This window comes from Petaurus breviceps, unplaced genomic scaffold, assembly GCF_028583685.1.
Source record: "Petaurus breviceps papuanus isolate PSGF00001 unplaced genomic scaffold, PetGlider_PUasm1.0 186, whole genome shotgun sequence".
Lineage (NCBI taxonomy): Eukaryota > Metazoa > Chordata > Mammalia > Diprotodontia > Petauridae > Petaurus > Petaurus breviceps.
In genome coordinates, this window is record NW_027185798.1 from 48,893,077 (window position 1) to 48,906,145 (window position 13,069).

At 37.6% G+C, this 13,069-nt stretch overlaps 1 protein-coding gene across 3 annotated transcripts in view; it reads left to right on the forward strand.

Annotated features, from left to right (window-relative positions):
* Positions 1 to 4,280: 4,280 nt before the first annotated feature.
* Positions 4,281 to 13,069, forward strand: part of LOC138162927 (mitochondrial adenyl nucleotide antiporter SLC25A24-like) — a 19,385-nt gene continuing 10,596 nt past the window's right edge. Inside the window, exons 1-3 of one of the 3 annotated variants that reach the window (XM_069090491.1) lie at positions 4,281 to 4,431; positions 4,524 to 4,682; positions 9,434 to 9,586. In XM_069090491.1, the coding sequence (XP_068946592.1) occupies positions 4,617 to 4,682; positions 9,434 to 9,586 (219 nt within the window). In that variant the 5' untranslated portion in view covers positions 4,281 to 4,431; positions 4,524 to 4,616. The remainder of the gene's footprint in view (positions 4,432 to 4,523; positions 4,683 to 9,433; positions 9,587 to 13,069) is intronic. The other 2 variants (XM_069090489.1, XM_069090490.1) reach the window with 2 other exon arrangements.

The following is a 13,069-nucleotide window of genomic DNA, read 5'->3' on the forward strand; positions in this document are numbered from 1 at the left end:
GTGGTTTTTTTACATCATTATAGTTATTCCCAGCATCCTATCCCCTCTCACTCCCTCTCCTAGAGAGTCATCCCATATAATATTGTTGTTGTTGAGTTTGCCTTTCATTCTTGAACAGGACCATGACATCAGGGGAATGATGACATGACTTGCAATTGACTTGGATTTGAGTGAGGGAGGTCTGTGTAAGGCCACCAGCCTCACTTTCTCTCCCAGAGCCATCTGGGTCCAGTGGTCAGATATTCATCAGGATGACTGGAGATGGCCCACTGCAGTATAATAAATAGCATTTTTAAAGAGGAAAAAAATCAGCAAAACTGATTAATACATTGAAAACTGTATTGATGTGCAATGCATAACACCTGTGGACCTTCCATCTCCCACAAAGGGGTGGGTTGGAGGTGTCCTTTCATATCTCTTCCTTTGAGTCCCATTTGATCTTTATGATTTTGTTATATTCATGTTGATTTTTTGGTGTGGGATTGTTCTTCACATTGTTGTAGTTATGGTATGTATTGCTTTTTTGACTCTGCTGACTTCATTCTGCATTTGTTTGTTAGAAAGAGATAAAGTTTGCCCTCCACAGAAAAAAAAGATTTAGTAGCCATGTGATTAGGAGAAAGTGCTGGGAAGGCAAAGAACTATTCAAGGTCCTGCTTTAGCAGTGCTAAAGATCTGTGGTGCTAAAAATCACAGGGTGAAGATTAGGTCACAGTGTTTCCTTAAATGCTCTTGCTTAATAAACTTCATTCATATTAATTGACATAGAATTAGAGCCTCATTATCCAAACATGCATCCCATGAACAGGAGGAGGATCATGTCAAGGAGCAATGTATAATGGAACTATAGGGGAGATTATAACCCAGAAGGGCCAGAACCAATCCCAACCTGGAAGTTGATAAGTTACCCTATAAAGGCTTGCTGTATTGGCACATTTGTGCATTTCAGCATGGGGAATTCGCTTCTCATGGGAACCATAATAAAACTTTTCTGTAACCCATTCCATTGCGTAAAATTTTTATTTTAGTTTTGGGTGTTTCCAACAAGTTCATATAGATATTTCCATACTTCTGTATTTTTATTGCACTTATTGCATATTTGTCAGATGATTTTGTTTCTGTTTGCATGATTTTCTTGTTTTTTCCATATCACATATATATCATTTCTTACAGCACAGTAATATTCCATTACATTCATGTACCACAATTTTTTTCAGCCATTCCTCAATTTATTTTGTTTCCAATTCTTTGCTATCACAGAAAATGCTGCTATATTTTGGTGTATGCAGGGACTTTTTTTTTTTTAAAGCAATTGGGGTTAAGTAACTTGCTCAAGGTTACACGGCCAGGTGTGGGACTTTCTTATAACATAGATATTGGATGCAAAGATTTATTTTTCATTGACAATTTCTTCTTCATCTCTATTGATTTAGTGTGAGCAAAATATTTTAACTTATTTTAATTGAAGTTTTCTATTATCTTTTAAGATCTTCTCTATTGATTGGCTAAGAATTCCGCCCCCCCCCCAGCCATAGCTGTGAAATGTACCTTCTTTTGTTCTCCCAGTTTGCAAAAATCATTTGACCTTTTATATTTAAGTTTCATCAATTTGGAGCTTATCTGTGGTATGTGGATCTACATAAATTGGACAACTGGTTTTTTACTTTCCCTGGTAGTTGTCATCAAATAAGGTACTTATCCTCTGGAGGTTTGTTGAATATAGACCTATGTTTGGTTATTTCAAGGTCTTGAATAGCTAGCCTGTTCCACTGATTTCCTTTTCTATTTTTTTAACCAGTTCTTTATAGTTTTAATGATTAGTGTTTAATAATATAGTTTGTGATTTATACAGGAAGACACTTTAATTCCTGTTTCTCCCTCCCATATACACATAATTTCTCTTGGCATTCTGGAACTTTTTTCCCTTTGAATAGCTTTTTAAAAATCTTGACTATTTCTACAAAATAGCTCCTTAGATGTTTAATTGATATAGCACAAAATCTGTAATTAATTTAGCTGGTATCCTCATTTTAATTGTAGAATATAAGCTATCCAACAGAATGTTAACTTGTTCAGGGCAGTTATTTTTTCACTTTTGTCTTTGCATCTCCAATATCTAATACAGGTGCTAGGGATACAAATAAGAAAAAGAAAAACTGTCCTTGCTTTCAAGGAGCTTACAATCTAAGAGGGGAAGACAACAGACAAGAAGCTGGAAGGGGTTGTGTGTTGTAATGTTAATAGATTTAAGAAGGGAAGCTTGCTTAGGGGAGGCTTACTTGTAGGAAGGCTTTCACACCTTTTGCTAATTTCTAATTAAGCACTGAGTCACTAGGATTGTGATGCCTTCTGGCTCTGAGAACTCTATATATGTTCTGAGCTGGTATTTTTCTTTGGGGGGTTCGTTCAGAAGAAGGATCGTGTGATTCCCGTGTTGAGATTCTAAGTAGTTATATGTTCAGAGCTCCCAGACTGCTCAGATGTAAAGCCTTCTTTGATTCAGGGATATATGTAAAGTATACAGTTGATTCAGGCAGTTAGAGCCCTGTCTGTTGGTCTTTATTTCTCTGTTTGTATTTTCTCTGAAGTTCAGGGTGCCAACTTTTTCCCTGCACTAGCGAATATACAGAAAAGTTTGTTGACCCCTTAAGCAGCTATCTCTCCTAGGAAAGCAGATCTAAGAACTTGTGCTAGCAGCCATCCTGGGTATGACACTGTGGTCGCCACAACAGTTGTGCCTGGGGGAATCTTGCTCCATGGAGTTGCGACCAAGCAGAGCTGCTGATACAAATAAAATATTGGTCAGTTTGACATCTCTTCAAGTTATCTTAAGTGTTCCCTTATTTCTGTGAAGAATGTTTTGTAGTTCTTGGTAGATCAGCTCTTATATAATGAATACAATTTGTAGTCTTTTGAATAGAATTTTACTTTCTATCATTTCCTGCTATTTTTACTATTATTTTATTGAAATACTGATTTTTGTAGATTTTTGTGTATCTTGTTTCTTTACTGAGACTATTAATCATCTCAATTTGTTTCTTTGCTGATTTTCTAGGGTTTTCTCAATAAATTACCTTGTCATCTGCAGATAGGAATAATTTTGGTTCCCCCTCCTATCTTTGCCAGTTCTGATATCTTTAATTTTCTTTTCTTATCTATTTATCTAATCTATTAATTTATTTTTGAAGGTAGCTACCATTTCTAGAATTATGTCAAATAGTAGGTGGGAAGAAGGGTCACCCTTCATTTACTCCCTATACTTATTGGGAGTAGGCTAATCTTTTAGATGACAGTCATATAGACTGTTATCAAGCTCATAACTGAAGCATTTCTAGCTTGGTACGATATACCAGAGTTTGTTGGCATAACTTTATGAATCTAATGGCACATTACTACCAATATAAATAGTTGCAAAAGGATTTGAGTGGAGAATGGGGGCAGGGGAACAAACATTTATTAAATACTTATACTTTGCCAATACTATCTCATTTTATTATGATAATATTCAGGTTAATGTATTAGTCCTTTTGACATATATACTTAAGACATTTGTCTGAAGGGAACCACATTGGTAGAATAACTTCAATGTTTAAGATTCAGAAAGTATTTTTAAGAAATTGGCAAATCAGTCACTATCCGCCACCACTACATACACAGTTTAGAAGGTGTTATTCAGGTCATTTGAAATTCAACTGTAGTTGAACTTAAGACCGACAAAATATTACTTACTCTTTCATTCCTGACTTCCTAAATGTATCAAGAAAATTAGATTGGGGGGGATGATTTTATGCTTTGTGAGTAAAAAAACTCTAATATCATCAATGCAAACATTCTCTCCACTGAAGCAACTTCCACATGTTAGTAGATGGTTTCTTGAAAATCTCTTGTTAAAAGTGTTGTCTTGGGGTGGCTAGGTGGTGCAGTGAATAGAGCACTGGCCCTGGAGTCAGGAGGACCGGAGTTCAAATCCGGCCTCAGACACTTAACACAAAAACTAGCCATGTGACCTTGGGCAAGTCACTTAACCCCAATTGCCCTTCCAAAAAAAGCAAAAAAAAAAGTGTTGTCTAGTGGCCAATGCTATGATACTTAACCTCTCTGAATTAAGTTAACATGGTCCTCAGGTGTGACAGACTGTCACCAGGATTGTACTCATAACTTCTCCACCCTGGCAGAACTTGTTATAGCTTGAATTCTGCTGGTGTGGCCTTCAAGAACATAAAGGTTACCTCCATTCTGCAATAAGGCACTAGAACAGAATTTAAATGGAGATTGTCATTTGTAGTTGTTTTTCATTCCAATTCTATTTGAATGAAAACTGCTCTGTTTAGTGCCTGAATGGGTTATTTAAAACAATTTATGCTTAACAGATTGCTTCCATTCTAGGAATAATTTGGTCTTAATTAACTGCAGAGAGACCTACATAAATTGGTACTTCATTTGAAAATAAGAAATAAAATCTTATCCTGGGACAATTTATTTCTAATTTTACTATGATAGAATTCTCCTTTTTACTTTTCCAGATAATTGACATAGGGGAGAGTATATCTATTCCAGATGAATTCATTGAAGATGATAAAGTCTCTGGCCAGTGGTGGAGACAGGTGTTGGCAGGAATGATAGCTGGTGCCATCTCTCGAACGTGTACGGCTCCGTTAGAGCGTCTAAAGGTCAGAATGCAGGTGAGTACATTGTTTACAGATGTTTGCTTTCAGATTTATGAGCAACATTTCTGCCAAGAGGCACATGGGCAAGTGTGTCAATTACACTTCTTTGGCAGTATCTAATCAGGCCTTTAGGGGTCACAATTACAGATATGCACGTTAGTCATTGACAATCAGCAGAACCAAATTGAGGATGTGGGGGCACAGGGCTGCTTGAAGTAAATCTCTAAAACAACCTAGGTGAACCATCAGCTCCCTTCCTCTTCCAAGGGTGTTATGACTGGGCTGCATCTACATCTGGGGAGTTTTCTGATGATCTTGATCTGATCAATTGCCTTTTTTAGTTTGCTAAAAAAAAAAAAAGAAGGGATTTCCTAACAGGGTCTTTTTGCAATTCTACAGCTCAGAAGATTTGTCCCTGTAGTGCCAAGGAGCCCTTCTCTGAGTAAATCTGCAGTTTCATGCCTCCCCAACCCCAGCTTTTCAGCTCTGGAACCATAATCAAACTAATACTGCCATGGCTACTGACAGTGTATTAGCCTATTTCCCTGTGACTTTGCAAACCAAAATGCCACACCACCCCTCCCTGCCATGACCACCACTTATAAGATATGTGCTTCTTAAGGTCAGGAACTAATCCCTCTTTTGTATTTGTCTCCCCAGCATAGTACTCGGCACACAGTGGCACTTAATAAATGCTTTTTTATTCATTCATTCACTCATTCACTCACTCACTCATTCATTCATTCATTCACTCACTCATTCATTCATTCATTCACTCATTCATTCATTCATTCATTCACTCACTCACTCATTCATTCATTCACTCACTCATTCATTCATTCACTCATTCATTCATTCACTCACTCATTCATTCATTCACTCACTCATTCATTCATTCATTCACTCACTCACTCACTCACTCATTCATTCATTCACTCATTCATTCATTCATTCGCTCATTCATTCATTCATTCATTTACTCACTCACTCACTCACTCATTCATTCATTCATTCATTCATTCATTCATCCTTCCAACTATTTGTGCTGATTTAGATCTGGGACTGGCACATGATGCATACCCCTTTATGTGGTCCCTGGGAAAGTAGGGATCCCTGAGGTGGATCCTGGTCTAGGGCTATCAGCAGGTACTGAGAAGAAACCAGGAAACTGAACCTATCAGGTTGGCTTGATGTGATGTCTACTGATAAGAATTGTTGGGGTGGCTAGGTGGCACCAGCCCTGAAGTCAGGAGGACTTGAGTTCAAATCCAACCTCAGACACTTAACACTTACTAGCTGTGTGACCTTGGACAAGTCACTTAACCCCAACTGCCCTGCCCTCCCCCCTCCAAAAAAATTGTCCCAACATTAAAGAGACAGTGTAACTAAGGGTCAGAGGTGGTGGACAGGGCAAGTGGTAGGGTTTCTCTTTAGAGCTGTAATCTCAATCACCAATTGCTTATTGGACATTTCAAACTGAATGTCCTGTAGGCATCTCAAACTCAATCTATCCAAAAAGTGAATTTGTTATGATTTCTCCCCAAATCCACACCTCTCTTTTAATACTGTCAAGGATACTGCCATCCTTCTGGTCATGTATGTTTGAAACCTTGGTGTCACACTCAGCTCCTCAGTCTCACTCACCCCAGTTAGAGAACCAGTTACTGAGTCTTATTTTCTTTTTTACAAAAGCATTTCTTGTATACATTTCCTTCTCCCCACTCCCACACTCACTCTCATTCAGTCCTTCATGGTCTCTTACCTGGTTTGTTGCAGTATCCATAGAATGGTTTTCTCTGCCTAAAGTCTCCCTTCCATTCCAGTCCATTATCTTCCCCACTGTTAGTGATGTTCCTAAATGGAGAGATAGAGGGGCTGTCCATGCCATTCGTCAACTCAATAAACTTCAGTGGCTCCCTATTACTTCTAGGATCTAACATCAGTGTTCCTATCGTTGAAAGCTCTTCACAACCTGACCTCTTCCTATCTTTCTGGCTTTTTTTTTTCTTTTTGGAGGGCCATTGGGGTTAAGTGACTTGCCCAAAGTCACCCGGCTAGTAGATGTGTCAGGTGTCTGAGGCCACATTTGAATTCAGGTCCTCCTGACTCCAGGGCAGGTGCTCTATTCACTGCACCACCTAGCTGCCCCACTTTCTGCTTTTCTTACACTATTTCCTTCTATGTATTTTAGGATCCAGTCATAATGGCCTTCTTGATATTCCTCACCAACAATGCTCCTTATTTACAAAAACATCAATGATCTGCCCAATGGCGTCAAAAATTCTAGTTATCTAAGTGGTCCATTGGATAGAACTCTGGGCCTAGAGGGCAGGAAGATCTGAGTTCAAATCCAGCCTCAGACACTTACTAGCTATGTGAGCGTGGGCAAGTCATTTAACTCTATTTGTCTTAGTTTCTTCATCTGAAAAAGGAGCTGGAGAAGGAAATGGCAAACCATGTTGGTCATGAAGAGTAGTACATGATTGAAAATGCCTGAACAGCAACAACATGTAATAACTTCACTGCTGATGTGGACGCAGGGGGAACTCAATGACTAACCTAGAGTTTAAGAACACACATACACAAGGAAAATAGAAGTAAGGGTTGGTGACTGAGGATGACATTAAGCGTGTGTCATTTATGGGTTCTCTAGGTCCAGTGGCGACTTTCCTAGCTAATTTTTTTTTTTTAAAGCAATCGGGGTTAAGTAACTTGCTCAAGGTTACACGGCCAGGTGTTTCTGGGTGTGGTGCTGAGTATCAGAGCCCAGATTTGATCCCCAGGTCATCCCAACACTGGAGCCAGTGCTCTTACTCGCTGAGCCACCAGGCCACCCCTCTTAGCTAATTGTTAAGTTTTCAGTGTGAGCACTTACATCTTGGAAATCAACAAACACTACATACAAATTAGGGCTTGATTTATTATTTTGTTGATTTTGTTGATAAAGTGATGGAGAAAATGTTAATGATAATTAAATGTTAATTAATGCAAATTAAAGTGTTCCCCGAGTAACTTTTTTTTTGGGGGGAAGAGGAGGTAGTTGTTAAATATTTACCAACATAGCATTGTTTGTGTCAGAATTTAACAGAGAGGCTTAAGGTCAGAATGAGCTTAGTGAAAAGACCAAGAACAACAGAAAGGGCATTTTCTCCAACTGATCGTCAGTAGGCAACATTTTGAGTCTTCTTGGTTGTTTTTTCCAGACATGCTTTGGTTTGGCAGTGTCCCTTCTAAACTGTGGCACCCCAAACTGGACCCCATACTCCAAATGTGTTCTGACTTGGGAAGACTGCCGTGAAACTTATTTCTCTCTGTTACTCTGGACACTATTGTCTATTCTTTTAGCTTAAGGTCTCTTTAGACTTTTTGTCTGCTATATCATAGTACTAAGTCACATGAGTTTGCCATCTATAATGACTAACTTTATCCTGCCCTATGCCTTCAGTATAATTTCTGCCTTTGGCTAATAAGGCAGAAAAGGAAAATGATAAATGTTGGAGAGGATATGGAAAAATAGGTACACTAATGCATTGTTGGTAGAATGTGAACTGATCCAACCATTCTGGAGAGTGATGTGGAACTGCACAAAAGGCTATAAAACTGTGCATACCTTTTGATCCAGCAACATCACTACTAGGTCTGTACCACAAATAGGCTAAAGGAAAAGGATTTATATGTTAAAAAATTTTTATAGTAGTGTTTTTTTTTTGATGTCAAAGAATCAAAAATTGAGGGCGTGTCCATTAATTGGGGAATGGCTGAACAAAATGTGGTATATGATTGTGAAAGAATACTATTGTGTTACAGGAAATGACAAGCAGGATGCTTTCAAAAAAACCTGAGAATTCTTACATTAATTGATACAAAGTGAAATCAGTAGAACCAGGAGAACATTATACATAGTAACAGCAACATTGCATGATGATCAACTGTGAATGACTTGGCTATTCTCAGCAATACAATGATCCAAGACAATTCCAAAGGACTTATCATGAAAAAATGCTATCTACTTTGAAAGAAAGAACTGATGGAGTATAAGGGCAGATTGAAACTTTTTTACTTCATTATTCTTTTTTTTGTCTGCATTTTTTTCAACATGGCTAATGTGAAATTGTTTGGCATGACTGCCCATTTATAATCTATATCAAATTGCTTGCCTTCTTAAGGAGAGGAGAGGGGAAGGAAGAAAGGAGGAAAAGAATTTATAACTCAAAAATTTTTAGAAAATGTGTGTTAAAATTTTTTGTTTACATGTAATTGAGAAAAAGATTTAAAAAATATAATTTCTGTTTCCAATAATAAAGTTTCTGGCAAAGTATATACAAAAGAAATGTCTTAATAGAGGTCTTAGTGTATGAGTCATACCCTTGGAGGAAGAGTCTGAATTCCATATGATGATGGGGAATTAAGCTCAACTTAAACAACTTTTACTTTCACATAGATTCTATTCACATAGATTATTTTTATTGTATTTTTTCACAACTGTATATTTCAGTCATAACCACCCATGGAAGGGAGTATAATATGATCCCTGCTGGGATGTTAAACTTGTTCATTTCTTTTCAATGACTATTGTACTGAATTAAATAATGTTTATATTTAATACCTTCTAATGTTTTATGTATCTCCTGGTTAAAGCTGAAAACCATAGGAATGTAAAGAATGTTGAACAGAGAAGGTATTTTATAAATAAAAGTTCTTTCTAAACAATTAGAAAAAATGTGGTTTTATCAATTAATTAGTCCATTCCTTTCCTGAATTTCTAGGCTCAAGTTTTACCACCAGCAACAATAACTCTCAAGAGTGGCTTTGAGACTATGTTGAGGGAAGGAGGCATCTTTTCCCTTTGGAAGGGAAATTATGTGAATGTTCTTAAAATTGCTCCTGAGACATCAATTAAATACTGGTCATATGAAAAGGTACTATATTATTGTTGCCTGTGGAATTGTTGTTTTTTTTTTTTTTTTAGAGGGGGGAAGGCAGGGTAATTGGGGTTAAGTGACTTGCCCAAAGTCACATGGCTAGGAAGTGTTAAGTGTCTGAAGCCAAATTTGAACTCAGGCCCTCCTGACTCCAGGGCCAGTGCTCTATTCACTGCGCCACCTAGCTGCCTCTTGCCTGTGGAATTGCAGTAACAAAAAATGCTTAAACATTTTTTTTTTTTTAGTTTTTAGGACAATTCTCACAAAAAAAGAAGAAAATCGTTTTTAATATAAATAATAACTGCTTTGTTTTTCTGCATAGGCATTTTTATTTGTAATTATCACAGATACCTTTCTTATTACACTTCAATATGTGATAGGTGATTTTGCAGGTGGGGACATCCCTTTCACTAGTGACAATTACAATGGTTCTTTTAATTACCTTAAGGGTTTCTTGAGAGCTGCCATGTCCTGGTGATTCCGAGGTCCCTTCCACAACTGGATAGTTTTAGCTTTTAACTCTTGTAATTTCAGACCCCAAGCCTATTGGCATGGGATTTTCTCCTCACTGATGAAGAGCAACACCTTTTGCCTGTATAAGGGTTAGTTATACTATCATTTATTAAGATGCATTAGCCAAATGACCTTGGAACATCTGATTGAAATCCTTATAGAGTATTTGAAAATGTGCATCTTTTGGTTTTTGATTAAAAAGCTGGCATCTTGAACATTGCCATTATAATGAATGCACTAACTTCTTTTTGGCTGAAATTTTTATTTTATTCTGTCAGCAGAAGCTTTTTTTTAAAAAAAATATTGTTTATAAAAGAAATTCTGTGTATCCTTGTTTCTTTTGTAATGAAAGGAATAATACATTTTTCCTAATTTCACTTTGGATTCAAAATGGGAGTCACACATGAATAAATGCTTTAATAATAATAATAATAATAAGGAAATATACTATATATAACATATAATATATCATATATTATCTCAAATAATAAATGAGAGTCACAACAATGGAAATTTTATTAGACTATCACAACTGTAGACATCTGATTAATATGTCCCAGTTTGTTTTTAAAGCTGTCACTATAAATGTCAAAGTTAACAATCTCCTAATCAGCACTGTGATATAAACATTTCATCTCATTTATAAAAAGTCACAGGTTTAAGTCTTTGTGCTTCCTTGAAATGATAAACAATACAATGATATATTTAGTGGATCATTTTTTACATTTTACCTATATCTATTTATCTTTAGCTACTTGGAAGATCTAACTTTTGCTAAGCTTGACACAGACGGTAGTTACAGAGATTAGCCTAACTGCTGAGTCAGAAGCCTTCAACTACTCCTTGGTTCCTGTCTCATATTATTATTTTTTAAAAATGTTCACTCTTGATCTTAGGCCAGAGGTGGGGAATCTGTGGTCTTAAGGCCATGCATGTCTTAGGCCATCAAGAGCATTAAATTAGAATCCCTTTCTTTATTTTTATTTGACTCCAAATAGAATCCAAATAACTTTTTCCAGAGTCTTTTGCTGAGTGTCAGATTGATTTTGAAAAGTCAATAGGTCAGAAAATATTTATTAAGCACCTACTATGTGCCAGGCCCTGTGCTATACAAAGAAAGACCAAAAAAAAAAAAATAGTCCCTGGGAACACAACACAGAAACAACTATATACCAACAAGCTATATACAATATAAATTGGAGATGATCTCAGAAAGAAGGTATTGGGATTATGAGGGATCAAGAAAGTCTCCTTGTAGAGAGTATGGTATTAGTTAGGACCTGAAGGGAACCAGGAGACAGATAAAAAAGAAATAACTTTTCTGAGCTCTAACAATTGAGAAACAAAGAGAATCTAGAACACTCACAGAAGAGAATAAATGATGACCAGTATGCCGGACTTAATGTACCCTGATTAGAGCTTGTTGAAAGTACTACTTCAGTGAACATTTGAGGAGTAGTGAAATCATATCCGGAAAAGCATCAAAGCAAGGCAAGAATTGGGGGGAGAGGGCCACTCACAAAAGGGAGCTGAAAAACAGGAGAGGTAGTGAGGTACCCACATGGAGGCATGGTGTCAAAGTCTGGAAAGTCAAAAGCAAAACTGGGAGGAGAATAATGCTTGGCCTGGACCCTTCCTAAAAATGGAAGCCTTGGGAATAACTCACCAATGGGAGCCAGGGGCCCACATGGTAAAGGGACATTCTAGGGTGAGGAGGCCTTAGAGGCTGAGGTAGCAAAGAAGCAATATCAGAGTATGGAAAGTTAAAAGCAAAGCTGGAAGGGGAGTGAAGGATGACCAGGCTGGGTCCTTCTTCAAGACACAGGCTTGAGTAAGGATAGTTGTTTTCTAGGCTTTATTTTAAAATTTTAATTTGTAGTGTGATACTAATAGAGAGCCAGAGGCCAAAGGAAAAGGAAAATGGAGGTGACCAAGACTTCTCTATGAGCATGCAGGACACTGGGCATTTCTGCATGTTCATGGTTATCCCCAGGAGTGTGTACCACCACCTTAAGTCACTGCTTATCCTGGCAGTCATGGCATTCTATGGTTTGACTCCATTTTACCTGCTGGACAGTGTTTCCTTCTATAGTTTGCTAAGTCTTCTAAGAGGCAGAAATGAGGGTGTACATTCTAGTCATCTGGTGCAAAGGTTTGGAGACAGACCATGGACTGTTGAGTTTGGGGAACAGCAAGAAGTTTTGACTTACTGGAATGTAGAGTGCATGAAGGGTAATAATTTGTAATAAGTATTGAAAGATAGACTAGAAGGCTTCATGTACTTTGGTTGAAAAGCTTTAAGTACCAATCAGAAAAGTTTATATTTGATCCTAGAGACAGTAGGGAGCCCCTAAAGGTTCTTGAACAGAGGACAGATGTGACAGACTTGTTATTTAGGAAATTATTTTGGCAACTGTAAAGAGGGTCTATTGTAGAGGGCAGAGAATGGAAGCAGGAACCTTTAATTAGGAGTCCATTGTATGGTTGTTGTCCATTTTTTTTTTTTTGCTTTTTTGGAGGGGGGAAGGTAGGGCAATTGGGGTTAAGTGACTTGCCCAAGGTCACATGGCTGGTTTGTGTGTGTATGTCTGTTAAGTTTCTGAGGCCGGATTTGAACTCAGGTCCTCCTGACTCCAGGGTCAGTGCTCTATTCACTGCGCCACCTAGCTGCCCCCGTTGTCCATTTTCAAAGAGGGTCAGAATGCCATCACTATGTTGGAGTCATGGTACAATGTGTCTGATCAGACCAACATTTGCTCAGAAGATTCTACCGTAGGTCAGTCACAAATAGTCCATATGAACATTTGGAGTAGACAGGTCTCTAAATTTGTGCATCTCACCTTTCTTTTGAGTTACTGCAATTCTGCTTTGCAGGAGACCATTTTTGAAATCCAGGTAAGAGGTAATGAGGGAGTGAGCCAGAATTTGGCAGTCTGAGTGAAGATAAGGTAATATATTTGAGAAATG